Source organism: Hippopotamus amphibius, chromosome 1, assembly GCF_030028045.1.
Source record: "Hippopotamus amphibius kiboko isolate mHipAmp2 chromosome 1, mHipAmp2.hap2, whole genome shotgun sequence".
Classification (NCBI taxonomy): Eukaryota; Metazoa; Chordata; class Mammalia; order Artiodactyla; family Hippopotamidae; genus Hippopotamus; species Hippopotamus amphibius.
Window position 1 is genome coordinate 31,037,618 of NC_080186.1, and position 27,813 is coordinate 31,065,430.

General features: G+C 41.8%; 2 protein-coding genes across 4 annotated transcripts; both read right to left on the minus strand.

Annotated features, from left to right (window-relative positions):
* Nucleotides 1-496: 496 nt before the first annotated feature.
* RRAGC (Ras related GTP binding C) lies at nucleotides 497-16,730 on the minus strand. 3 transcript variants are annotated; one of them, XM_057705945.1, is made up of 8 exons: nucleotides 15,987-16,304; nucleotides 14,466-14,669; nucleotides 13,300-13,499; nucleotides 13,062-13,154; nucleotides 10,436-10,550; nucleotides 9,323-9,465; nucleotides 7,394-7,542; nucleotides 497-3,259 (listed from the first exon to the last, which is right to left on the minus strand). In XM_057705945.1, exons 2-8 carry the CDS (start codon nucleotides 14,652-14,654, stop codon nucleotides 3,108-3,110), a joined length of 1,041 nt encoding a protein of 346 aa, XP_057561928.1. In that variant the 5' UTR covers nucleotides 14,655-14,669; nucleotides 15,987-16,304; the 3' UTR covers nucleotides 497-3,107. The 3 variants fall into 3 exon arrangements, with proteins under 3 accessions (XP_057561928.1, XP_057561911.1, XP_057561920.1); XM_057705928.1 differs by lacking the exon at nucleotides 15,987-16,304 and adding an exon at nucleotides 16,397-16,730 and having other exon boundaries at nucleotides 498-3,259; XM_057705937.1 differs by lacking the exons at nucleotides 13,062-13,154; nucleotides 15,987-16,304 and adding an exon at nucleotides 16,397-16,728 and having other exon boundaries at nucleotides 501-3,259.
* Nucleotides 16,731-19,858: 3,128 nt separating this feature from the next.
* Nucleotides 19,859-26,698, minus strand: MYCBP (MYC binding protein). Its single transcript, XM_057706062.1, has 5 exons — nucleotides 26,607-26,698; nucleotides 26,337-26,409; nucleotides 22,717-22,765; nucleotides 22,343-22,472; nucleotides 19,859-21,078 (listed from the first exon to the last, which is right to left on the minus strand). The coding sequence occupies exons 1-5, from the start codon at nucleotides 26,619-26,621 to the stop codon at nucleotides 21,034-21,036; spliced, it is 312 nt and encodes a 103-aa protein (XP_057562045.1). The 5' UTR covers nucleotides 26,622-26,698; the 3' UTR covers nucleotides 19,859-21,033.
* Nucleotides 26,699-27,813: the final 1,115 nt, after the last annotated feature.

Here is a 27,813-nt window from a genome sequence, read left to right on the forward strand (position 1 = left end):
ATGTCCCTCCTGCATGCTCTTTACATCCAGTCTCCCAACTCTGTAAGAGCAGTTCAAGGAAGATGCTATTAATAGAAATACACTCCAGCTATGCCCAGCTGCCACCTACAGTCCCTTGGAAGACTATGTTTCTTCAGGTCTCTGGGGGAAAGAAGGGGAGTGTTTAAAGTTACTTGGCTAGCTTAGACGAAAAACAATAATAATATTCACTAATTAATCTCTTCTGGATATAATTAGAAGAGCTTTCAGCATTTGCAAAACAAACAGGACAGATAGAGAATCTTAACAAAGCCCAAGAATCACACACATTAAGCTCACAACAGTAATTTTATCTTTAAAGTCACTTGTTTCTGTGTACACACAGAATTCTAAATGTAGGAGGCAAATTAATACAATTCCAAATAACCTGAGCATTCTGTATTGGGACATCCTTAAATACGTGTCTGTGTGTGTACACACGTGCATGTGGGCATGTGTACGTATCAATGTGTGTGAACAGGAGAAGTAGTGGAATGTGAAAGAGCTCAAACACCCTGCTGCAAAAGATTTTAAAGGTTTTATTTCACCATCTCGCCCAGCTCTCTGGCGTAGCCTGGTGCAGATAAACATCCATCGAGATGCAAAACATTTCAGGCAACCCTTCTTGACAGTTTTCCGATTTTTCTGTTTCCTTTTTCCTGAATTGTTTCCTCATTCACTTTATTTCTACTTCATCATTTTTCACCTGTTCTCCTTAATCACTCCCTGAATTTACAGCTTCCCACAGTACTAGGAAAAAGTATTTCTTGGGCACCTATGGCCATGGTACACTCACCTTGAGGCATCATCTCCATTGAGCCAATGGGAGCCTGAGGCTGGAGATGAAGGCAGACAGCACTGGGCTGCCAGGTCTGCAGCAAAGGCCCCTGCTTCACCACTCACTAGAGCTATGACTGGGTCACCACCTGCTTTACCCAGAACAGTACAGTTTACACCCACTGCTCTGGCATAATCATTAATGGCATCCCTTCCACTCTCAACAGGATCCTGATTTGGAGTTTAAGTTACATGTTCATCCCATCTATGACACTAGACAAGACTCTTTACCCCTCTGGACTTCAGTCCCCATAATTTCATAAAGGATACAGGATTAGATAGTAATTTAAACTTTTTTTAAAATGTTTTTGTGATTTACATTTGTTTTCAAATTAAAGTAATCCAATCATGAAATTAAAGATCTTTCAACCTCTATCTACCTCCCTCCTTTCTATAAACTAATGTATACTTTATTTCAAGCAATCGAGACCCAACCTAACCATATAAGCAGAACTGACATTTAAGAGTCAATAATGAGCATCTCAGAAACTGAAAGACATGAAAACCAATCTGGAATCGGTACAAATTTTGTATTCTGTGTTCTCCTCATCCATCCCCTTACCCACTACCTGGTTTGGACATCATACATCAATTATGCCAGGCCCTGGATACTCCACACCATGAGTGAGATCTGTTGGTATGAAACACCATTTTTACCTGGGCCTAAACCTCCTACCCCAAACAGAAATGGGCCAGGAGAGATCCTGGACACAAGGCACGAAATTCTTGCAACAGGACAGAACCTGAAGTCCTGAAACGTAAGGCATTTTAACCACATGAGACAGCCAAAGAAGAAACGGATAATAAAATGACAGAGTGGGAAGAGCCAACGTTCCATCACCCCAACCTTCTACATCTTAAGCAAATAAAAAACTGATTCTGGAGTAAATACATTTATTGATACCCATTTTATATAGTTCAATGAAATAATCTATAAATATAAAAGCATTTTTCTTTTGGATATCACCATGGTCCATGTAAATACTCAACAGTCAGAATCGTCTGCAGGAAGCACTCCAAGCCACAGTTAGGTTTACAGACCTGAATATACATATTTCATTAAACAGTGGCACTTATGTACTCAAGTGGTCCAGTAAATTTGGAATATATGACTACTGGGCACGTGGAGTAAAAATAACATGGAAGTTTAAGTCAATGGAAAGGGTATCAACCTTCAACAAAAAGAAACAATTATGAATTAATATCCAAGTGAAGAAAGTACCACAGTTGACACTTGGCATCAGAATACTGGAGACGAAGCACATTTAACGACACACATCGCGGTGCCACGTGCTCTCTTGAACTCCCAGTGGACAGTCCACCAGCGCCTTACGGTCATTCAGGGTCAACAAAACAGCAATTCTTAAAGACTCTCAACAGCTCAGAATAAAAGGTATGTGGGGCTGGTATCAAGTTTAAAGAAAAGTGAGCTAAATAATTCAATGACATAATGAGTTTCTCTCCCAAAAGGAAGAGATTGTGGGTAAAACAATTTTTTTTTAATTCCCTTTGTTACAGTGATCAGAATCATTTATTAATGTAGGAGAAAGAACCCGGATAGCTGGTACCAAAACACAGGTGCAAAAATTCTCTTCTGTTTTAAAGTTTGTTCAACACTTCCAAGGGAACTAATGCAGCAGCCACTGTTGAGCCTTGCTCTTAACTTGATGCAGCATAAAATTTTCTCACTGCTTCAGAAACAAATACAGGAATGTCCTTTGCTGCAGTCAGACCATGTGTCTTCTGAGTTAGCAAGCAAATGCGTTTAGAAGGTCTGAGGTGTGCAAGGTCCAAAACTGAAATCTGAGAGGCAGTGTTAGAACTTAAGCAAGGCAGGATTTTTAGAAACTACTCAAATGAAAATCTAAGCGAAGCATATAAAAACACAGTTCTTTCTATTATTTTCAACTGGTAATTGATGGCAACATTCTCTGGTAAGGATGGGTAAGTGGTGTTATCTCCAGGTCCAAAATATCCCAACTACTTAAAGTAGGATACCCAAGAGGAGAAAGACACTTCAGTTCTGTGGTCTCTAGAATATTTTGCCTTTTTTTAAAAAAAAGAAATAGTGGCTTCAGTTGCACACCACTGGCTGAAGGGGTTTTCATCCAAATGAGAAACTCTACCCCTTGTCTCTAGTGGGACAGGCATCAGATTCCCACAAACGGCAACTCTCATGTCCTGTAGCACGTGGCATCTGACCCTGGAGTGAAGAATAAGCTGGCACAGAGCCCCAACCACTGGCATTCAGGCTAGATGGCATTTCGCGGTGTGCCATTGTGTGTCAATGCTTTCAGGCTGGGGGCACTGGTCTGGTGGCCACAGCTCCTGTGAGACGTCACACCCACCTCAAAAACCTCATGAATAGCTTTTCGGAAACAATGGAAATTGTAGTCTATTAAACCTGCAAGAGAGAAAAAGAAATTCAGGCCTCCTTAATGTCAATTGCGATACTATCTACTAAGAAACATTTGGTGACAGAAAAAAATCATTGATATGTATTAAAAAACATATAACCAATCGAGGAATTTCTACACCAGAAATATAACGAAGCATATGCCCAGATTGGTAACACTGGTTACCTCTGGGACCTGGAAGTGAACAGGGTCAAAAAAAAAAAAAAAAGCAATTAAGAAGACAAATTTGCTAAGAAAATTTACAATGAAATCTAAAGTGAAAGTAAAATACTTTTTGATGTATCAAGCTTTTCCTTTTACAAGTTTCTGGGGCAGCCAAAGAAAAGCTGAAGGAAACAGAACAATAGTTTGGCAAACTGCTCAGCAGAGCCATGGGATTGGGAGGTGTCAGAGAGGCCCATTGGGCAGAGCCTCAGGAAACCTGCTCCCCTCACAGGCGAGGCAGGGTAGCTCCATCCTCATCTGTTTTAAGAAGTGGGTTCCAAATAAGCTTTTGGTCAAAATGTTCCTTGCAGGTACATATGGACACGTGACCAATTTCGGCCACCGAGAAAAGTGCAAGTATGTGAGACTTCTGTGAAGTCTCCCTAAAAGAAAGACTTCCCTATTCCTTCCCTAATCCTCCTTAATGTCCAGAATACAGATAAGATTACCATTCCAGATCAAGAGGAGAACTTGAGAACAGAAGCCAGTGATGAGAACGACAGAACAGAAAGTGAAGCATCTACATTCTTGAGGATACTGGGACATAAAGACAACACACAAGAAACAAATCCCAACAATCTGACACTGAAGTGACTACAGGCATGAAAGAAGGCCAAAGGTGGGAGAGTCAAGTGCCGGGCAAAAGCAACAATGAAAGCTTCAGGGGTGAGGCAGAACTCTGAGGATACAGGCAAGATTTAATCAGGCAGGAAAGAAGAGCAAAATCACAAGAAAACAGCAGGGAGCTGGCAATGAGGACACACAGCACACAGGTGGAAGACAGGAAAGAAACAGGTCTGACTGGAGATGGGGCAGAGAATTTTTGGGAGAAGTACTGGGAATGGACTCTGAATAAGCAGATTAGAGTTAAATTGAGGAGGTCCTTCAGATTCAGGAAAAAATACAAATTTTAATAAGTTCAACTACATTAAAACTGACTTCCATGTAAATGGTAAAATTAAACTGACAATCAAAGAAACTTGAACACTGGCTGGATATTTAATAGTATTATGAAATCATTGTTAATTTTCTTTTTTTTACATTTAATGGTAATACTGTTGTGCTTTAAAAAGAGCAGTACTTCTTAGAGACACCTGATGAATCTGTATAGACAAAATGATTTGATGTCAGAGATTTGCTTCAAAATAACCCAGTAGGGGAAAATAACCCAGTAGGGGGAAAGTGTAGCAAGAAAATAAGAATGGCTATGATTTTGATAATTGTTGAACCTGGGTGATAAGATAAAAAGGGGTTCCTCACATTATTTTCTCTACTTTTTTATGTTTGACAGTTTCCACAACAAAAGAGTAAAAGATGATAATTTAGCTGTGAGGAGGATATACAGGAAACAAGACTGACCCTATGTTGATGACCGTGAGGGCAGGGAGAGGGATACATGGAATCACTGTGCTAGTCTACTTTTGTGTATTATTTGAAAATTTCCATAACCAGAAGTTTTTAAAATTTTTAAAGATTAGAATGGAGAAAAATAAAGAACTCCTAAGAAGCATAAAAAAGATACAGCTCAAAAACGATAACAGTATATGAACAGATAAATTACCGGAAAGGACACCTGAACAGACATAAAAGGGTACCTGCAATGAAAGAGATGCTTGCTCTAACCAGTAACTATGGAAATAAAAATCAGAACCAAATTAGATACCATTTCACACCTAACAGACTGACAATAACTAAACAATCTAACAATATAAAACATTATCAGAGACATAAAGTGACAAGAACTCCCACAAAGCACTGTCCAGGGTGAAAACAATAAAGCCACTTTGGAGAACAATTGGGTAATGCCTAATAATGCTGAAGGTGTATGTCCTCTATAAATTCCCCTCCTAAACACTTATTACTCTAGAGAAATTCTCCATATGTGCAAAAGCAAACTTGCTCATGAGCATTTCTTACAAAACTATTTGTAATCTTAAAATCATCCAAATGTCCAGCAAGAAGAAAATAAATTGTGGTATATGCAATCCACAGACTGCTGCGTGGCAGTGACAACGACTGAACTGGAGCTACATCTATCAACATGGATAAATCTCAACAACAATCTTGAATGAACAGAAACGGGAAACTTGCAGAAGACGACTTACATTTTGACATCATTTACACAAAGATACACAATACCCTACTGTTTAAGGACAGATATGAAGTAAAAGACTAAATCATGCACAGGAAAAAGAAAACACTACGTGCAAGAGGGGGTTTCAACTGAGAAGTACACAGAAGACAAATATGTACTTGTCACATTACAGTTCTTAAGCTCAAAGCTGAATACACACACTTCTGTTTTACCCAAAAAACTTTGTATATCTAAAATATTTCATTAGCATCAACATCAGTGAAATAATATTAATTCATTCAATATTAAATATCACAAACCCAGGCAGAAGAGCAGGGGCTTGCTGCAGTGAATAACAGAGTTACTATAGATCCTTGAGTAGTTAAATGACATGATAAAAGGAATTTTCTGAAAACTAGCCTGCCTTTAGAATAAAAGATGATACATATTGAGCCCCCAACATCTATGCTGAATGCAGCACCACAGGTTGGAGGAATGAGGACCTGGACTGGAGCCACCAACAGTGGAAACGGAAAGGACACCCGAGAAACAGTTTCAAGAAACAAATGGTAAGAGCTGGTGAAAATTCAATGTAAACACAGGAAAAGAATGGAAACAGGAAAACACAGAACACCCTCTGTGAGATGATCTGCAAGAGTCCCGAGAGCAATTACACCACAGCATTACCTGACTGCACATAGCTAAGCTTGGACGCCAGAAAAATGGCATAACTACTAACAGAGGTAGAGTAGCCGGAAGGGTCATGAAACAAAGAGGAAAATATTCATCAGTTTTTGACACCATGGACAAAATAACAATCAAATATTTAAGTGAAGATGTCTTACTAACAGCTCCAAACACAGGGTGGAAACACAGACCCAAGTCAGGGCTGGAGAGGTAAATTTTTCAATCAACTACACAGAGAAGATTAACTGAAGCCACGGATGAGATGCACTGACCAGGAGAATTAAGTGAAGACGTGAGCAGGAGACCTGGCTCTGAAGAACACTCAGAGAAACAGAAGAAACAGGACTGGTGGTCAGAAAAACAAACACACAGAAGAATCCGGAGAGTTCCACTTTAGGGAAGCAGAAGAAAGCTTGAGGGAGGAGGGACTGATGGGTCACATGCTTCAGAAGGCTGAAGAGGTCACAGAATGAGAAAAGACTACTGAATGCGGCAAGGAGACCTGGTAACCTCTCAGCCTCAGCAGACTAGCTCAGGTGGAAGCCAAACCATACGCAGTTAGACAGGTGATGGAAGGATGTGAAATGAGAGGCTGGAATAAAAAACTTAATTTAAAATAAAAGACCAGGGACTTCCCTGGTGGCGCAGTGGTTATGAATCCACCTGCCAACGCAGGGGACACGGGTTTGATCCCTGGTCCGGGAAGATCCCACATGCCTCGGAACAACTAAACCCGTGTGCCACAACTACTGTGCCTGTACTCTAGAGCCTGCGAGCCACAACTACTGAGCCCTGGTGCCACAACTACTGAAGCCCGTGCACCTAAAGTGTGTGCTCTGCAACAAGAGAAGCCACCGCAATGAGAAGTCCACGCACCGCAATGAAGAGTAGCCCCCACTCATTGCAACCAGAGAAAGCCAGAGCAGAGCAGCGAAGACCCAACACAGACAAAAATAAATAAATTTTAAAAATAATAAAGTAAAAGACCAAAAGAAGGCAGGAGAAAGTCCAAGACTGTACGTGGATGGGAAGGCACAACAGCAGTTTGAGCTGATAAATCCTCTAACACTGCAATACTGTTTTCTCTTGTTTTCATGAACCTAAGAAATTATGACAAAGAATTTAATATAAAGACAGGTTTTTAAAATGCCATTACCTTTTCGTTCAAAACTTTCTTCCCTAAGGATGCAGACCAGTGCCAAAAATTTAGTCACCTCCTTTAAATACAGGACAGTTGTGTTATTCAGCTTGATGATAGCCATAGACTCTTTGTCATAAGCACTTCCACTTCCATCTTCTTTTAACCTGTTTTAAAACAAAATATCATTCATTATAGGTTTCCCAACTCGGCATTTTGTCACATTTGCACAACGATAAGGCCCTCCACCCAGTTTCCTAAACGTCTTTTGAGAAAGAATCATGCTGTCTCGACGGTGTTGGAACAGAAGCTGTGTTTAGCTACGGGTGCCCAGCCCCTGCCGCAGCATTCATTCCAGGCACTCACACCACCTTGTTCTCCTAGGATGCATGGAATGCAGTGGGCTTCCAACCTGCCCTCCCACTAATCAGTGCTGACACCCTCTGCAAATAAAGAAGGACCCGAAGTATGAAAACTGCCATTAGCAAAAAAGGAGTAAATGCAAAAACTATAATAAATAAATATGGTCTATCAAATATACTGTGGAATCCTAAGGCCTGCAGAGCCTTACAGGCTCTGAAAGCTATTTCATTTATTAGACTAGAATTGTCAGAATTACATGTAGTTCCCCTTCAAAAAAATGTAAATCAAGAGTCAAGTAAGCAGCAAACTGAACTTCAATAAAGCATACCAAATTGCACACATATATTGTGTTAAGAATAATGAAGTAATGGCTATTTCTCTTCTTTTTTATAATGTACTTTATCATGTGTAATGTAGTTTACAATGTACCTTATACTGAAAATAAACTTTATAACTAAATTTGATTTTTTAAATTATAAAAAATTGGTTTATGATAATTTGATTTGTTTTAAAGAAAAAGCAAATGTTCTACTCATCCATTTTTAAAATTAGGAATGGGAACATAAAATTTTTCTGCATAAAAATTTTCTACAGATAAAATCTCATTTCCACTGTGGAAAGAATATAAAAACAAAGGAGAGCATATAATCACAAAACTGAAAAATAGATCGGAATGGTAGATAAGAATAGACAGGTAAAGAAGAGGTAGGACAAATGCATTCTCCTACCCGGAGCAGCTGTAGAAAGACACTGACAAGTTAGTCGGAGAGACCAAGGTGAAGAGTAGGGACAGAGAGATGAAACAGGAATTCAGACTAGGTGGAGCAGAGAGGAAAACCAATAAAGAACACAGGTATTAGAAAGCAAAGGTAATGTCAGAGCACCAAGAAAGTGCCTTGGGAAGACTGCATGTTAACACACGAGATGAATCAGGGCCATCAGAGGCTGCAGAGGTTACTGGCTTTTGAAACACCAGTAAGTTTACCGAAGTTTTCACTTGTCCTCTGGACTGCTCTACAAAATCACTTCTTCGCTGGCTTTTACAAATTTCTGTATAGAGCGCAGTAAATTTGCATAAAAGACGACTTTATATTTTAGAGACTTATTTTGGAAACTTAGATGTATAGGTCAAATGTTTGTAAGTTCTTCTCACATCCTGAATGCTGATTTCCCTGTTTCTGAGCTCTCTGAAAGATTAAGGATCCCTCAATTCCACAAAGCCGGAGATTAAATTAGGAACCAGTACATACTTTGTTATTCAGAGTGTTTTAAATAAATTAATCTCGCTAAGTCACAGTAGTAAGAAAACACAGTGCAAACCCCCCAAATAACAGCGGGTGAAACTTTTAGTGATAAGTAAGTCTGGCACTAGTCACACTACTCTTATCCACCTATTCTGAAGGAGTAAGACCCAGCAGTCCACCCACACAGAAATCATGCTCCAAGTTGAAGCACTATGGTCAGAACAATTCTACTTCATACAGTACTTGCAAGATGCCCCAGAAATTAATTCCCCCGACAAATCAAACTGGTAGTTTTCCACTTCAATGAGATCTTGCAGAAATATATATATATACAACTTACCCATATATACAAGACACATCAATTACAACATCGATCATGTCACAGCAAAGCTCATACGACTGCATATCCACAGGAGAACTGTCTGTTGCAATGTAGATTTTGCTGACAACATCGAAGAGAAAAGCTTTTTCAATACCTGAATTCTTGGAAAAACAAAATTGAGTGTTCATTTTTTTAAGAACCACAATTTGTAAACTTATCAAAGATCTTCAATCACTGATTAACATCCAAGAACATTTTTAATTAAACAAACCAAGAGAGCAAATAGTACTTGCTTAGGAGACACTTCTCTTATCCAAACAATAAAAGTGGAATTATTTCTCTGCTCTGATTTACTGACATAATTGCACCAAGTTTGTTCTCTCTCCGTCCTTGTTACATAAATGAATTATTTTCTAAGACACCACCAAAAAAAAAACAAAACAAAACACCCCACCAAAAATCAAGCCAGGCTACATTTTCAATAATCCTTTTTGTAACAATAATCAATCTCTGATTCAAATGACCTTGCTACCAGAAAGGCTTGATGTGGCAATTAGCAAACCATAAAAGAATGTTTCATGTCAACATCTAGCATTACCCAAAAGCCAAACAACTGGGGATCACTACATGCTGAGTCCCTCAAAGCAATGTTTGGAAAATATAGTGGCTGAAGGCTAAATTTATTGGAAGAATATTCTTTTTTATTGAGCTGAATTCTCAAAATAAGAAATGTGAAATATGACACTGAGATTACAGTTAGTAAGGAAAGGATCAATTTTTCAATGTGACCTCCAATAAGGCAGAGATTAAGTCCAATTCCCAAAACCCAGTCTAGCCCAGTTTCTACTCTTCCTTCAAAAACAGATATCATGAAGATATTTTCAATTAAGAAAGCATGAGAAAATTTTTCATCAGGGCATTTTAAGACAAAAAATGTGTTAAGGAAAAAATTCAGAAAATAACTCAAGCCATTTTTTAAATGTTTTTATTATTTATTTTACATTTAACTGTATCATTAGTCTTTAAGCTTGAATCAGACTAATTCAAGCCATTTTTTGGAGAATTTGATAATACAAATACATTCAACAAAAATGGAACCAGAAACTACAGTGAATTAAATAGCTCACTTACTGATATAAAGATATTTAATAGGTTTTCCAAGGTCGGTAGTTGTGGGATAAGTTTCTGCACCACCTTACTAAAGGCTTCAAATATTGAATGGTCATAGATACTAGTCAAATAAAAGCTGAAAAACACAACACAGTTTGATTAATTTGAAAAATATCTTAAGTCCAGTGACAATTATCATAATACATACAATTTTAAGTTTCTCAACGTTTGATTTCAGTAAGTTCAAATAAAGCCTCTTTATCTTGCACACCATCCCCATCATGCAAGATGACAAATGCAGTTTCCCCACCTGGCCTGTAGCTCTCCATCCCTTTATTGCATTTACACAGAGGGCAACTGAGGTAGTACTCAGGAAAGCACTTTCAGATGCAGAAAGCTGAATATTCACCTAAGTCTTTGCAACCTGATCCAAAAAGCGTGGTTCCTTAAGCTCATAACTGACAAAAACCAAGATAAAAACCAAGGGAAAGCTCAAGGAGATAGGTGACATGTATTAAATAATACAATACAGGTCTCTACTAAAATGTTACCGCCTCAGAAAGTTCCTTCCTGACCCCCCTACCTAAAATGGTACCCCTGTATCCATTACTTTCAACCCCTTCCCCTAATTTTTCTTCACTGATAAGTACTTAAAATTATTCTATACATTTATTCATAAGTGCTCTTGAGCTGTCTCATTCATCAGAATGTAAGCTCCGTGAAGACAGAGACTCTGTCAGCCTTGCTCACAGCTACAGGCCCAGTGCCCTGAAGAGTGCTCATAAACATTTGCAGAATAAACAAATGAATAAAACTGATGCTTAGAATTTGTGTAAATAACATATTAAAGAGGATGAGAGCAAGGGCTCTAGAGACAATGGAACAGCTATCTGGAGGCCTTTTTCGCTTTTCGGGCAGGAAGTATACTCTTTGTTGTATAGTGTATCCATTGTATAATTATAAACACAAATTACAAAGTCAGAGACACAGAACTGTTCATATCACAATTTACACATAATTTAAAGATACTTTCAAAGAGCACATCTAAGAACCTACCTAGATGGGGCTCTAATCTAGATGTTAGAACAATGGGACAGGTGAGACGAAGATGATCCCCCCCACAGGCACTAGGGCCAAAGGATATTTCAGGTTAGCAATGTGAGAAGGTCCCACAGGAACTACGAGGCCTGGGGACAGGGAAGAACCTCCAAGGCACAGGGCATTTTATAGTAAGCTGAGTTTCTGGAAACTGAAAATCAAATAGTGCCTCACCCATAGGCCTGCTAGTAATGAATAAAAGCTTAATGCTGTTAACAAGACCTAGGGCCCCACAGAGAACTGGAAAAAGGCACGGTGTCTACCAATGAGGTGGGATGCCCTGGAAAGGGACACAGACATGGTGTTAAGAGGATCAGAAGGGTTCCCATGGGCACTGGCGAACACAGGACAATCATGGCTTAAAATCCACCATTCATGGTGGAAATATAAGATGGAGGAATTTTATGGGAAGATACTTTCACTTTCTCCTACAAATAATGCCAAATTTTTTCAAAGCCTGAATTATTTGTACATATTTTAATCCAGGCTAAAGGTCAATGAGACTTTTCTACCTGGTTTCCTAGGAGAATAACAGAAAGATCTTGGAGCCAAAGGCCCTAGAGAATGTTAGAGGTTGAAATGGGGGTTGGCTTCAGCCTATAGGGAAGTCATTATAACAGACCAGGGATAAGGAAATAGCTATGGTTTGTCTCTCCCCTGCTTCCCCTTTAAGCTGTTTATATCATGAAAAGAACATTTCCTTAGGTATTTTTTACTACTCATTTCTACCTAAACCATAAAAAAAATAAGTAAATAAGATGTAGGAAATATTCCCTATACACTTTCAAAACCCAAGTACAGGGCTTCCCTGGTGGTACAGTGGTTAAGAATCCGCCTGCCAATGCAGGGGGCACGGGTTCCAGCCCTGGTCTGGGAAGATCCCACATGCTGCGGAGCAACAAAGCCTGTGTGCCACGGCTACTGAGCCTGTGCTCTAAAGCCCATGAGCCATAACTACTGAGCCCACAAGCCACAACTACTGAAGCCCGTGTGCCTAGAGCCCCGCACTCTGGAACAAGAGAAGCCACGGCAATGAGAAGCCCTCACACCACAACAAAGAGCAGCTCCCGCCTGCCACAACTAGAGAAAGCCCATGCGCAGGAACAAAGACCCAAAGCAGCCAAAAAATAAAAAATAAATAAAATAAAACAAACCCAAGTACACAAATCATCAATCCTATCTAGTAAGTATTCTTTAATAAGAATGTCTTAACGATATTTATGAACCAGCAGTTCTTTAAACTTGATAGGATACACTCACCTAACCCAACTTTTAGAGATTCATAAAGCATACAGTGTTTTAAAAAAACATAAACAGGATACATTAGAGTCCAGACTTAAAAGTGTACCCTCTTTAAAAGGCTTGTCCTACTGAGAGACTGTGAAAGCTCAAGCTACAGAGTTCTACAACAAATGTGACAGAGATTCCTTGAACTGAGGCAAGAAAGGGAAAAAAAAAATGATGAAACAGAGAACAGAGTCCCAAAGCAGATTTACATGAGGAAGAAACAACCTGACTCCAATCTCTTGAGATGAATTTGTAAACACACCTACAGAAACACACTTCACGTGACTTCAATCTCTGGGAAAATGCAGAAAGCGGGTAAAGGAACTTCTCAATAACATCAAGCTCCCAAAACTGCCTGAATTCAACAAAGAAAAGATCAAAAACATTACAGATTTGGGAAGGGTATACCAGTAACAGAGAGCTACGTGTTTGTAATGACAGAGATGGGAATACATTTACACACTTTTCAGGGCTCTCATATCAAACACACAGGTTGTTACCTAAGGTGGAGTTTTTCTAGCCCAGCATCTGCAAGGTCATCATTGGCCCTTTGATGAATGTCTCTCTGTGTTTCTATTTTGTGATCATCAGACAGACCATCAACTTTGTGAATAAAAACCTCAAAATTCATGTCTGGGTTAACTTTGTAGGCTTTAGAAACAGTAATGTGAAGTCTTGTTAAAGCCTCCATGTAGTCATCCTGTAAGTCAGAACAAAATATTTTTTAAAAAGAAATCTTACATTAAGAAAGCCTCAAACCACCTCTTTCCCCAACCACAGAAAATATATTATCCTAAGTATTCGTAAATATTCAAACATCCAAACACATTAACTTATACCACTAAATAGACCTTCAATCTCTCAAGATAAAGAATTCAACTACCAAGTTAATGCTTGTAATTTTTAATACTGATAATATAAGAAAAGGAAATGGAAAATGGACACTTCTTCCCAATAGAATTTTTTAAAGTAATCCCAGCTCTGCCATTTATTAGAAATGTGACTTTAAGCACGCTGCTTAATTAAGCTCTGTGATCTCAATTTACTCATCCATAAAATCGGAATTACAGTACCTACCTCACAGTACTGTGAAGAAATTAACTCAGTCATGTATATGAAAATACCCATTACAGAGCCTGTCACTCAGAAAGCATTCCTAACTAATGCTTAAGCTTAGAAAAAGATTCTTAAGGATGGAGACATGTCCCATTCATCTGAGTGCCCGCCACATGCTGGGCCCTCAGTAAGTGCTCGTTGGGCTAAACTCAATTTGGGCAACTAAAGAAACTACTCACTTTAATATTTACTGACTCAGTTCTCACATTCCTCATTATATTACAGGCACTGACCAGACCTTTCCGGTCAGCAACGTCACTACTGTAACAGTTAATAGAGTACAGCAGTATCCATTAACAAAAATGGAACACTGCTTGTTAACTAGAACTCAGGGATATAAACCACATCTCCTAGTCATCTGATCTTCTGTACTTGTACAATGGCATGCCTGTTCCCAAAGCACCTCTGCAGGTACATCTCTCGCACTGTTGGGGAATCTACTGGCAAAGAAATAAGCTGCAAGAAGCACATGACAAGATAAACAACTTTCCTCTGTTCCTACATCTTCCACCACCAGAAAAGAAAAATAAACATTATCATTTCTAACTACCTGTGCATCAATGACATATATCAATGCTCCTGTTCCCCTGAAGATCATCTCGTAGTCAAAAGTTGGGTCAAAAAAGTCCATTTGCCCAGGAAAATCCCATATTTGGAAATTCACAAAGGAGCTATTAGAAATGTCATCTTTGTAAATCTTGTTGGTACTTTCCAAAAAGAGGGTCTCATTGGGTGACATTTTATGAAACACCACCTGTTAAAAGAAAGAAGACAATTTAATAACTACTCCACTTTTTAACTTAAAATATAAAACTCCACCCTGAATTAATATAAAGAATCTGATTCTATAACAAAAATTTTAAAAGAGGTAAAAAGTGAATGATGTATCCACTGGTATCCACTATCCTTTAGTTTTTGACAGAAGACACCAAATTACTGAAACCAAATCACCAGAAAAGCTGAAACTTTTCTGCTATTTTCTCTGCCTGTATCCAATACTAGCAGTAGCAATGTCTCCCATTTCAGTTTGACTTTTTTCCTGTAAACTGTATTAATTCTGCCAAAATCTGCTCTAAGATTATGAAAACTTAAAGCTAAAGTTTAAGAAGTTTTATTCACTGAACACTTATCAGAATGCCCACATCAGGCTCTGAGGAATAACCAGCAATGAAACTGACTGCATCCTGCCTGCAATGGGTTTGCAGTCTTGTGGAAGAAATAAAACAAAGACTAATTATACCAAGTAGAGTGACATATTGGGGGAGGAGGAATGTATGTGGGGAGGGGAGAGAATGGGAGTTGACAGGGAAAAGACAGCTCCCAGAAGAAAAGAAATGGTAGAGGCAACTGTTAAGAATCACAATTATCACAATCCATTCAATTCTCACACAAAACTCATTTGCTTCTGTGACTTTCTATGTGAGAACAATGGATAGTTCCTCCCAAAGCTTAGATGGTAACAAGTGAAAAGAACTAAAATCAGTTTTCCTAAAAACCTACCATAAGTGTACTCAGATTTTGCTGTAAATGTGAAAAGTAAGATAAACAGAACACAGTAATCCAGTAAATTTGGAAGAAGGCTACTTTTTAAAAATATCACGTCTATAGAATATCACGCAGAGACTTATTTTGGAGAGACCTTTGCAACAGAGTGGAAAGGGCAAAAGGCCAGGTATCTGGCATTTTATCACCAGCTCACCTTGTGTGTAAGAGAAATGGCTGATAGAGGAGGTCAACCCTGCCCCCGTTTCCCCCTTACTAAAAAGTGAGGAACCCTCCATCCGTTCCTGACCTTCCCCAAAGCACATGGATTGACAAAGGTCTGTAAATATTCTCCTGGTCTCCAGACTTCCGTAGCCACATACAAACAGGGGGGAAATCACTAGTAATTACACTCACCGGGCCACAAGCGCTAAAAGAGGTGAAAGAAGAGCCCCCAAATCCCACTAATGTCACAGTGAAGTCTCCTTCGTGCTAGTAACGAGAGCAGGCATTACAAAGGAGTTAGTCACAACTCTTTCTGACGCTGCTCCCTGGAGCTCACCCGGGAAGCCCTGCAAACCCAGGTCACCTGAAGTAAGAGGCACACACACAACCGGCGCCGGGGAGGGAGTGTGCGAAGTTCTCCGAGTTGGAACCGAGGAGCAAGTCTCAGTTTCGTGAATGGCACAGTGGCTGGGTCCCAGGAGGCGAGGTCCCGGGCGGTACCACGGGCACCTGTCCCGCGCCGGCCCCTCGGGGAGCGCGGGGACTCAGTCGGCCTCGGCTGACCGGGGCGTGGGTTCCGCGCCCAGGGTCCCCGCGCGGGCCGCGCCCGGGCTCTGCTCCCCGGAGGAGGAGAGAAAGAGCGCTGGGACAGCCCGGCCGGCCACCCCGGCCGCCGCCCTCCTCGGGGCCTCCCCGCCCGGCGGCCACCCGCACCCCCGGGGAGGGGAGGAGGGGGGCGGGAGAAGGGCGGGGGGCCGGCGCGGCCCCGCTCACCTTCTGGATGGAGGACTTGCCACTGCGCCGGAGCCCCATGAGCAGAATCCTCGGCTTGGAGCTGTCAGCGCCACCCGGGCCACAGCCTCCGCCGGCCCCCGCCCCAACCCCGCCGCCCGCGGCTGCCGCCTCCTCTTCCTCCTCCTCCACGCCGTAGCCGAAGTCCTTTGGGAACGAGTCCGCCGCGCCAAAACTGCCGGCGAGGGGCGTCTCCTCCGCCGCGTATTGCAGGGACATGGTGCTGGAGCCGCCGCCGCCCGCGCCCTGACAGGCCAGGCCAGGCCGAGCCAGGCCGCCGCCTCCCCACTCCGCCGCCGCCGCCGCCGCCGCCGCCACCGCCCCCGGGAGCCGCCGCCGCCGCGCGGCCCGCCCCCCGGAGCCCGGCTCTCATAGGCTCTGCGCTCGGGCTCGGCCCCTCATTGGCCGCCCGAGCTGCCACTCGGGAGCAGCAAGGTAGGTGGTGCCCGTCACGTGCCCGGAATCACCTGACTCGGAGCAGTGGAGGGGGGAGGAGGAGTCACGAGGAGGGTGGCCCGGCCGGGCTGAGCCCTGAGCCCTCTGCCCTCCGCCCCAGCCCGCACTTCGGTCCTGCCCAACCACGCGCCTTGCTCCTCACCGCTCCCCTGCGTTCTTCGGGGCTCCAGGGCCATCGCAGTGGGAGATGCTCTCTGGGCACTTGGGAGAAGAATTGATTGTCCTACCGTTATTGTGCTCGCCCAGCCAATATTTATTGATGCCCGCTAAGTCTCGGGGCATAAGGGGCACAAAACTGGAACCGCCCTGGACCCTGCCTGCCTTCGTTACTCCAAGATTAACGGAGATCGGACCTCTGCGTAAGTAGCTTCCGTACGAGATATCAAGTGGGAAGGCCAGAGGTACAGATAAAAATGCTCGGGAGTTGGGTGGGTGAGAGCATCTCTAAGGAGCTCGCGTCTGAACAGTTCTAGGATGGATATGGTTGGGATGTGCAGAGGTATGGAGGAGGAGCCAGCCAGAGGGAGGGCAGAGCCTCAGCCAAGGCAGAGTCAGGGGTGAGCAAATGCAAGCAAGATAGAACGTCTTATCCTCTTTCTTCAGCGAATCGCTGACAGTGGGTACTGCTGCCACTTCACACTTAGCAGGACGTGATTCCCCCTCCTCCCCACCCAAAGTGTACTTTTTCAGTAATTCTGCCCCGCCACAGACACACACACCCCGAACACTGTATCTTTTATGACCTTCTTCAGATCAGACATCAAAGGAAGGAATAATGAAAGCAAAGCAAAGCAAATGCTTATCACCAAATATGTTTGGGAAAGCTAGAGGAATTTTTACTCTTTCCAGTCAGGCTTTAGAATTGGAAATTTGACAGAAGAGGATCCTCTTTTTAAAGGGGGCATGCGTGGTGGTACCGACCTTCCAAGGAAACTAACTTCTAGATTATGAAGGGAAAGCATGTAGGCAAATCTGGGACTTGGTTTTGTCCGAACGCACAAGTTAAAGGTTGGAGACATCCTTAGAGGTCATCTAGTCCAACCTCTCACCTAAAGAGAATCCGTCTACAGCGTCTCTAGCTGATAGGCATACACTTAATAGATCTCAGGGAAGAGAGCTCACTATCTCCATAGGCATCCAATTCCACTGTGGTAAAACTTTCAAAGTCTCATTCAGGCCAAAACTCACACTCCCTGGAGCTTATACACCAGAGTCTGTAAGCAGTGGTCTTCATCTTTTTCATGGCAGCACCTCAAATATTAGATTACAGTCTCATTACCCACTGTCTTTTCTGTTCCACATTAAACATACTCAGTTCCTCAGCCATTCCTCCTACAGTAATGTCCAGTAGCACTTCCTGTGATGACAGAAATGTTCTACATCTGCCCCACTCAATATAGTAGCCAGTGTGGGTTGAGCACTTGAAATGTTGCTAGTGTGACTAAAGAACTGAATTTTTAATTTTGTTTAACTTTAATTGCCAGATGTGGCTAGTGGTACCATATTGGACAACACAGCCTTGTAGTTTCAAATGAACTCCCCTTTATAGGCAGTTGAGCTTATCAACATCCATCAGATGTCTGACACCTAAAACGCAATACTGAGCAATACAGCCTTCAGGGTGACTGTTTAGCACCTTGACAATATTTCTATTAATGCTTTCCAGAATGGAATTTTTTTTTTCTTAACATCCATAGAGTATAAGTAGTTCACACTGATAGTTACTAGAACTAGTACTTTGTCAGCAATCCTAGTGCCTAAACATGTATAGCTGCATTTTTTAACCTAAACGTAAGACTTGATATTTCAACTTTTCGGTTTAGGCCATGAAATTTAGGTACTCCAAGTTGTTAATCATTTTCAAGCTTATTTCAATATAGTCTAACACCCAGCCCTTCCAACTTTGTGGCCCTTAGAGAATTAGCATTACTACCATCTGACCCATATGTAGTCCTTTACAATTTGCAAGGTACTTTTACATCCATTATATTTAATTTGATCCTTACAACACCTTGTGAGGTAGGCAAGATATGAAATCTACATTTTATAGATAAGGCAGCTGAAACAGCAGGAACTGAACGGATTGGATCCTTTTCTACTCCACTGAGCCTCTTCTTGTGTACTGTCTTCATCCAGATCCTTGACAGAAATGTTGACGAGGACCTCCAGAGGCCAGGCTAACCCTGAATTCTTACATAGCACTGACTGATACAGCAGTTTAAGCAGGTCAGTTCCACCCAAGAGTCTGATTATCCAACCTACAGGTTGCCATTCTGTTCACAAGGATGGTACAAGAGATAGTCATCTGACTTACATATATATTAATACCAGTCCCATTATGAAAAAAACAAATGACAGTTGGCTGCCAGAAAAAAATTTCTACTTGCCTGTCCACAAAGGGACTGTCATACCAATTGTTTAAAGAAGCCAAGTCGCCCTCTATTCCAAAACCCCCATGGGGCCATGTTTTATTATTATTTATGGTTCTTAGCACATCCTGTCCCACACTGTAATTGATTATATACGTCTTATAGCTAACTTCAAGTCATTCATCTTTATAACACCTAGCACTCAGCCCACTGCTGTCCATGTAGGAGGCACTCAAACTGGTAAAAGATAAACCAATTCAAGTAAATGTTCTTCCAACTGTATCTGACTCCCCTTGAGAAACAAACTTGTGACCAGAAGAGGCACAGACCATTGCCACATTCCTGCCAAATGACTGATTAAAATGCCCTTAAAATTGGCTTGGTCACAGTTTCCAGCAGGTGCTGAGGCTTTTGCTAGTTAAACCAGCTTTCATTGGATTGTTTTGTTTTCTGTGTGTTTTGACCAAAAAATAAGGACATTTCTCTAACAATAGGGACAGAACACATGAAATAGGACTACTTCTTAATAATGTTAGTCAATCACTAAGAAAAATAAGCGATCAGTTACACAAAACATCTGACTATAGGTCTTCCAAGAAAGGAAAAAGGACTAACAAAGAAGAATATAGCGTTTTACCGTTTACACATCTTTCACATACATTCCATTTGACCCTCACAACAACCCTGTGAGGTAGGCAGCACAGATATTATTCTCATTTAACAGATGAGGAAAGTGAATCTCAGAGCAATTAACTGATGTGCCCAAGGTTCTACAATTAGTAAATACTTTGTATTCATACTAGTCTTTGGCCTAAAAATTCAGCACCCCACCTCCCCTCATACTTGCCTACCTACTTCACAGGGATAATGAAGGTAAAATGAATTCAAGGCTAGAAAAATACTTTGAGGGAAAAAAGCACTATATAATTATAGCCGCAAGCTATACTCTTCCACGATATATGGCTCATTCCCTTTCTCCCAGCTTGTGTATGAACCCAGAATTTTATATTGCCTCTGTTCTGTGTTCAGCTAAGCAACTAAGTCAGGAAGGGGAACAGTGTGATCTCTTTAAAGTTATATAAATTACAATCAGGGTAACTGCTATTATAGCAAATTGAAAAACAACACAGAAAGGCCAATGTGCAGCTGGCACCCACAGAAGCACACAGCAAAGCAAGGCAACATTATCAGATAGGGCATGATTGCATAGAAGAAAACGTGGTGTCAGAGTTCGCACTGGCACGCACACAGTTATCTAAGGCAAAGTGGTGGCAAGAAGAGTCATTTGTTCCACATTATATAAACAAGAGCAGAAGATTCATGAGACCCCATGCAACAGCATCTTATGTCACACAGATCTCTCCAGCTGCCTACAGAGAATATAAACAACAGTGTCATCTTCACTTTAAAGAATGACTGTACCTGTGCTCATATCCTGAGCTAAACCAAGGAACAGCTGCATGCTAAACTTCCTTGGCTAAAATACAACCAGTACCATCATTCCTACTCAGACTAATAAACAGAGTGTCTTTTACGGTCATGAATTAGATGGCTGTGTTTAGATTTTTTTTCAGGATTCACTTTTGATTCTCCTGCTTTTAAGACCCAAAGAAAGTTATATTGAGTTTTTATTGGTGATTCTAAGTATATGTGTTTATAACAGTTGAAGTGTGATAGGTGAATTTAACATATTAAAAGAGTGCTATAGCATCTGTTCGGAAAAGATTATATACTATACAAACTATTCAACTCATACAAAACCATTTTTCAGTGTCTTTTCAATTGAGAAGAATCCTATTCAGCACGCTTCTCCTCCTGAGGTGGTTCATACTGAGCAAGCTATGGGGCAAAGACAGAGGAGTTTAGGTGAATTTTATTCTAAATTGGGTAAAAAACTTAATAGTAACAAAACGAGTTAACTATTATATTCAATTTAATTACTGAATCATTAAGTTTATATTAAAATCCTATCCTTTTTAAACCACTCAGTGATTTTAACATTTAATACAATCATACCTAGTCAAAGTTCTTTTTATATAAACCTTTAAAATCACTGGCAGACTAAAATTTAATTCCCATTCATGACTGCACTGCACAGATACTTGATATGCAATTATCTATATCTTCCCAAAGATACTGTGGCTTATAGTAAGGTACTTTCTTCCTCTCCACTGTAAGTTTACTGAACTTTCTCCTAAAAAGCAGAAAAAAGAATTATGTGACATATATTAATCTAGCCAGTCAATGAAGAGCAGCTAACACCTTTGACTTAAAAGCTGCCAAAAAGTTACCTGGCGTTTACACATTGTGAAATCTGGGATAATTTCAGACACTGAATTTTCTGTTATGCCGAGCTGGGGTTTGCTGCAAGAACACTAAGCTAAGATTTGAGTTGTTCCAATTACCTGTCAGATTTGAGAAGCTAATTAGACTTAACTGTGCTTTAGTTTCCTCACCTATAAAATGGTCTGTGCACCTGTGTCACTTATCAAAGTTGAGAAGATAAAACACATTATGTGAAATGCCTAAAGTCATGTGAAATGCATTATGTGATTTAGATGCAGTAAAACCTCAAAGACTTAAGAGTTGAGTAGTTTGAAGTTTATGAAAATTCTCATGGGAGTTTAAACAAAGAAAAAACTTCAGCACTAGACAAAATTAAGTGCAAACAAATGTACAGAGGTTAAGTGCAAACAAGTTTACAGAGTTAACACATTAAAGGGCCACCACATGAGTATGCAGATTTTGCATTGCACAATCTAAGGGGTGCCATTTGCAAAGCAGTGGCCCTATACTGACCTACTTAAGTCAACTGCCTAAGACTCTCAGAAATCTCCATTGACTTATAAACCAGTATTCGTTAACCAATATTTTCATCTTTTTGTTGATGAAGGTTCCCAAGAACCTCTTCTTGACCACACTTTGCTCATTCTGTTTACAATTTGCTTGTGGTTTTCTAGACAGGGTATCAGCTTGGCCTTGCAGTTAACTGAGATTGATATCCACCCTCCTCCCTCCTCTATTGTCCATTTTAGTGAAGTTTTGGTCATACAATCATTAAAGGTGAAATTATTTTTAACACGAATTCTTTCAAAAATTTTACCTTTGTTTTCAGTTTTTTATTTTCTTCTACAATAGCTTCATATTTCTCTTTCATTTCTGCCAATTCTAGGCGAAGCAGCTCTATTTCTGGATTTTCTGGGGTAGCAGCTCCTAAGTGATGCTTTAAAAAACTAATATCAAAGTTAAGAATTTACTTGAGCTCAATGAAACTAATGAAATAGCCTTCTGAAATAACTCTGATGAGAGTCATCCCACCCTACCACCAATATTTACTCAGAGATCAAAATCCAAATACTCAAAGAAAGTAATTTTTTCAATAATCAAAAGTATTTTAAAAGTTTTTATCTATGTGAAAAAAATACAAGTTAAAAAAAAATAAAATCCTTTATCTGACTTCAAAAATGAAAAGGATACTCCAAAGCACTATTAGGTTTCTCTGGTTCTTCATATAAGGCTACCAATACTGCAAATCAGAAAGCAGAAAAAACAATTAAAGTCTTAAATTAAAATGGCTGAAATTATATTCCGTACCCCAGTAAATATTAAGTGTCTATTATACACCACCCACAGTGCTAGGATTGTCCATACCAAGGTGAACAAGACAGACAAGGTCGCTGCTCTCAGTGACTTTACAGTCTAATGCAAAAGGTAAATGTAAATAAGGAACTAGACAAAAAAACCAGTATCAAGCAGCAATACAGGGTAATGGGAGCACATCAGAAGAATACTTAACTCAGCTCAGGGTACCGGGGAAGGCTTCCGCAGGGAAGGGAAATAAGACCTGAGACCTAGGCAATGAAGTTTTCAGATAAAAAGGGAAGGCCAGGGCAAAAGAACAACACATTGAGGAACTGAAAATTCAAGTGTGTCTAGATGGAGTGGGGGGGGGGGGCGGGGGGGAGTGTGCTGGAAAGGTGGTTAGGGAGGAGACTGGAGGACCCTGCAAGGTCAGCAGAGGAATGACAGAATCACTCTTGACTCCTGTGTGGAAGACTGATGAGTGGGACAAGGATTTAAAGGCAGGAAGAGCAATTAAGAGGCTGATATGGTAATCCAGTTAGTTTAAAAAGAGAGTGACCTGGGAATTCCCTGGCAGTCCAGTGATGAGGACTGTATGCTTCCACTGCAAGGGGGCATGGGTTTGATCCCTGGTAGGAGAACTAAGATCCACATGCCTGGTGGTGCAGCCAAAAAAGGGGGGGGGGGGGGGCGGGGGTGACCTGCACTAGAGTGACAGAGGGATGAAAACAAGGTAGATACATTTGAGAAGAACTTTGTAGATAATCAACAGAGCTGCGGTTAATTGTTGGAAGGAAGAAGCTTTGAATTCAAAATGTTCTTCAAGAATGAAGTTTCACACACAACATGCTAAATAACCACCAACCAAAAACTCTACCAGTAATCAACATGCTCAAATCAATATTAAAATATATTGATACTTTAGTGGTTTTATATCCAGTAGTTCACGTCAGCACTACCTTTTTCATCTTATATTGAACACATTCCTTCTAGGATATACTACTCAAATAAAAATCTAAACCAGTGGTTAATTTTTTTGGAACTCTTCAAAAAATCTGATCAAAAACAAAAAACTAACTACACACAAGAAATGTACATATCTAGACCCCAATTTGAGAACTCCTCTTGTAAACCAACTTACATGCTTCCCTTTTATTTTTTCTAGAGTTGTAATAACTCGTCAAAACAATACAGACTATTAAAAAAAAAATCAAATGGGCAACTACTAACAACTTACATTAAGTCCTGATACTCTTCTAAATGTATTTACAGCACTATTTTTTGAGAAATTGGCATATTTACATCACCACTACCCTCTCCTCTCCTTCCCGTGTCACAGTACACTTTAATTCCTCTACTTATTACCTTTTTCTTCAAACTATACACTCAAGCCTCTGTTTCTTCTTCCATTAATTTCCAGTGAACTCTACCAAATTCTAATTTTATAAGACATGAATACTCTTACCCTTTCTTCCTTTTCTTCCCCTACCCTTTCTTTTGGCTTCTAAATTTCTGTCAGTGGTACTTACAAGATTGATAATTACAGAACATAATGTAAATGTCAAGTTTCCTGTGCTTTTCTATAGATGAAATATACTTCCTTTTAAACAGATAAGAACTCTATACCCAGTGTTTCCCTTTTTTGCATTAGCAGCCAGAATTTTTAGAGGTTGATGTAGTGCTCAAAATAACTGAAATGTCTCTTCTTCCAAATGACTTTTTATCTTTAGCCATCCTTATAGCATTTTAATGTTAGAAGCCATTTCAAATCCTCTTGGAAATAAGATGGATAAAAATTATAAGTTAAATCTGTGTGGAGTACACAAAATCCAACTTTGAGTAGATCGTATCGCTAGATGCTCTGTTGTCTGATGTTATTTATGAGACTGGAAATCTAGGAAGGTTGAGGGGGGGAATACCAGTAGATGTCAGCAAGGGAAGAGAAACCTCCCACGCTTTCCAGTCTCTCATGAAGGAGAATGCATGTATGGCCACAAGGCTGAATATCTTCTTTACCTCCCACAGTGGTCACTTCTCTGCTCTTTAGCAATGTATGTTTCATTCACTCCATCCAGCCACTCTGGCCTCCTTACACTTCCTGAAACTCGACATCACACTTCTTTGGGGTCTCTGGTCAAATGTTACTTCTTAAGAGAGGCCTTGCCCAACGGTCCTGCATAAAATGGCACACCCATCACTCTTTATCCCCTTACTTTGCTATGTTTTCTTCGTAACACCACTGGTTGACACTATGCATTTATTATGTCTCCCCCAACTAGGATATAAGTTCCTTTAGAGCAGGGACTTTTTTTTTCCCCCACTAGAACAGTGCCTAGAACAGACAACTGAATAAAATAGTTAAATGAAAGAAGTGCGCTTGTGGAGTTTTTTGAGGGGCGTGGGAGGTCAGGTCGATGAAATTCCAAGAGTCTGTGATACTTCCCGAGATGACAACACAGTGCTTTCATGTAGTCCCTTAATACTTACTGACATTTATTTGCAAAGAGATAAGAAACTGGTACCTGAACCTAAGGTTGGTAGCAACTCAAAAATTACCAGCCCATGCTTGGGAATTAAAAGCCCTGCTTTCTGCGAAGACCCAGAGTTGTTTTTCTCCCAGAGTTTTCTCCTAATCTTTGTTTCTGGCCAAAGAGCAGTTACCAAATTATTTCCCAGATACTTATTATACTGCTCATACGGACCCAGATCACCGTCCCTGCCAACTCTTCTGTTCTGCACCCGTGAAAGTCAGCCAGTGAGCTGAGTGATACGTAACAGGTATTCGCCTTACTGCTTAGCTAATGAAATAAGCAGTGCCCACACTACCTCTTGGAACCCTCCAGTTTGAAGCCCCTTATTCATCTACCGAGAAGGTGAACCCCAGCGTAAGAGATACAGTGTAACACTTCCATTTTAAAAAGTGAAAACAACATGACCGCTTTGATATGCCCTCAAGCTCTTTAAACTGTAATTCTACTTTAATGATGAAATCTGCACAAAGTAGGAATTAACCTAGACTGCGAAACGGGGTTGAGTTGAAAAGCCACAGTCAAACAGCTACTTTGAGCATTAGGTTCACTTAGCTACTTTATAGCCCGCTTTCAAATCTGGTCGTTTTCCCACTTGCCTTTTGTTCGAGGGAAAACGTTTCTGTTACAGGACTTTGAGGGCTCCGAAAAAACTATCAGCAGGGAGGAGCTCGGCTCGCAAGGTCTTTAGCAAACATGCTCACTGCGGCTGCTCGAGGCAAAGCAACGGAAGTTGGAGGGACTTTGCAACAGCTGCAAGAGTTGCACTCCCCGCGGGGAGAGCGGTAGGGAGAGCGAGGCCGCCCGACCCCGGCGGCGGCCGGCAGCCAGGCGTGCGCCGGTCCCCGCTGAACCCCGGGGCCCACCTCGCCGGACCCCGGACGGGTCCCACCTGTTCCCCTCCCGCCCCACGCCACGGCCCGTCTGGGGCGCAGCGCCGAGGAGCACGCCGAGGGCACGAGGAACCCTCTCCTGGCCCATGCTCACCCTTGGTCAGCGTGTCCAGCACCCCCGACTTCTCCAAGTACCTCCGGAACTGCTCGCGCTTCGAGTCGGCGGCCTGAGGAGACACGGCGGGTCAGTGGCCGAAGCCCGGGGCCGGAGCAGGAAGAAGGCGCTGGGAGTCCGGCAACCCCGCCTCCGCCTCGCTACCTCAAACCCGCCCCCCAGACCTGCGCGCGCGCCCCCATTCCCACCAGAGCCGACCAGCGGCTGGCTACCGCCCGCACGCCCCCAGCCACGCCGCGCCCCCCTCACTTTGTAATGGGCCATAGTGACAGCGGCAGCGGCGTAGCTGGCGCCGGAGACCGTGGCTGGCGGGCTGGGAGCAGCACTGCGCCTGCGCGGCAGGGCGCTCGCGCCTGCGCACTGGCGGAGCATGGGCCGGGATCGTCGGGGTGTGGCCTGTTTTCATGGCGACCAGGACGCTCCGAATGCCACACACGGGGCTGAGCCGAAGGAGGCTGCGTACGCCCGCCCCTCTGGCTAGCGTAGCCGCACCTATCCTTCCTCTTCCGGTCCTCTCAGCGATTCGGTTGCTTAGCAGGAGGCTAGGTGTTGGTAACTCGGGACGAGTGTCCAGGTGGGGCCAAAGGTGGGCGTGGCGCCAGGGGGCGGGACCTGCGGAACCCTGGAGCGCTAGGACTCCTTCCCGAGACCCGGGTCTCCTGACCGCGAGAGTGGGCGCACCTGTCTCAACTAGGACCTCAGAAGCTGTGGCGGCCTGTGTGTGCTGGCTTGTCGACTCTTATCTTGAAAAAGGGCGCAGGATCGACGAGAGCAACCCTTGGATTTCCAATGGCTGAAGGACTGCTTAGAATCGTCCGCTTGGGCTCCAGCTCTTACGTTTGGAGTTTCCTTGTTTTGTGGCCGACTTGACGTGGGCCTCCGGAGGGTGAGCAGTAGTGTGCTAATAATAGCTAGCCCTTTTGAGCGCTTACTGTGTGCCTGGCAGTGCATTAAACACAGATGTTTCTTATTTTAACCCTCACACCGTCCCTGCAAGGTAGGTACTGTTGGTAAACTGTCAAGGTTATAGATGACCAGTGAGTAGTGGAGCCAAGACGCCGATCCTGGCACTGAATCACGATGCTATAAACTGGTGAAAGAAAGCGACCAATCTTTTTAGGGTTTTATTTACTAGATAGCAACATTATGATTATATTCAAGACACATCAGGTTGCAGTCTATAAGGAAACTACGTAAAGCCCCAGTGTCCAGAAATAAAAGATTGATAACTAAAAGAGAAAATTACATAGATCAAGAACAATATCTGAAGGCTGTGTTCCCTCCAAACCTCATTCCATTAATCTTCAATTTTCCCAAAATCATTATCAGTCTGAAGGGAGCCCGTAAAAACTTAATCCTGATTTGGTAACTCTGTGTCTTTGAACTTGAAACTAGTCCTTCCCCATTCAGAGTTAGAGTCATTTTTCCCTTTTTAAAATGGGCTTGCAGTTGTCTC

What these genes read in the sequence shown, in the direction of transcription:
- RRAGC (XM_057705928.1), bottom strand. Translation starts at nt 16,633, where the DNA reads ATGTCCCTGCAATACGCGGCGGAGGAGACGCCCCTCGCCGGCAGTTTT. An exon ending in GCAAGTCCTCCATCCAGAAG is followed by an intron (nt 14,670 to 16,396) that starts GTGAGCGGGGCC and finishes TTCTTTTAACAG; the next exon opens with GTGGTGTTTCATAAAATGTC. An exon ending in TATTAAATATCTTTATATCA is followed by an intron (nt 9,466 to 10,435) that starts GTAAGTGAGCTA and finishes TGTTTTTCCAAG; the next exon opens with AATTCAGGTATTGAAAAAGC.
- MYCBP (XM_057706062.1), bottom strand. An exon ending in GCTGGACACGCTGACCAAGG is followed by an intron (nt 22,766 to 26,336) that starts GTGAGCATGGGC and finishes TCTGATTTGCAG; the next exon opens with TATTGGTAGCCTTATATGAA. An exon ending in AAACCTAATAGTGCTTTGGA is followed by an intron (nt 22,473 to 22,716) that starts GTATCCTTTTCA and finishes CTTTGATATTAG; the next exon opens with TTTTTTAAAGCATCACTTAG.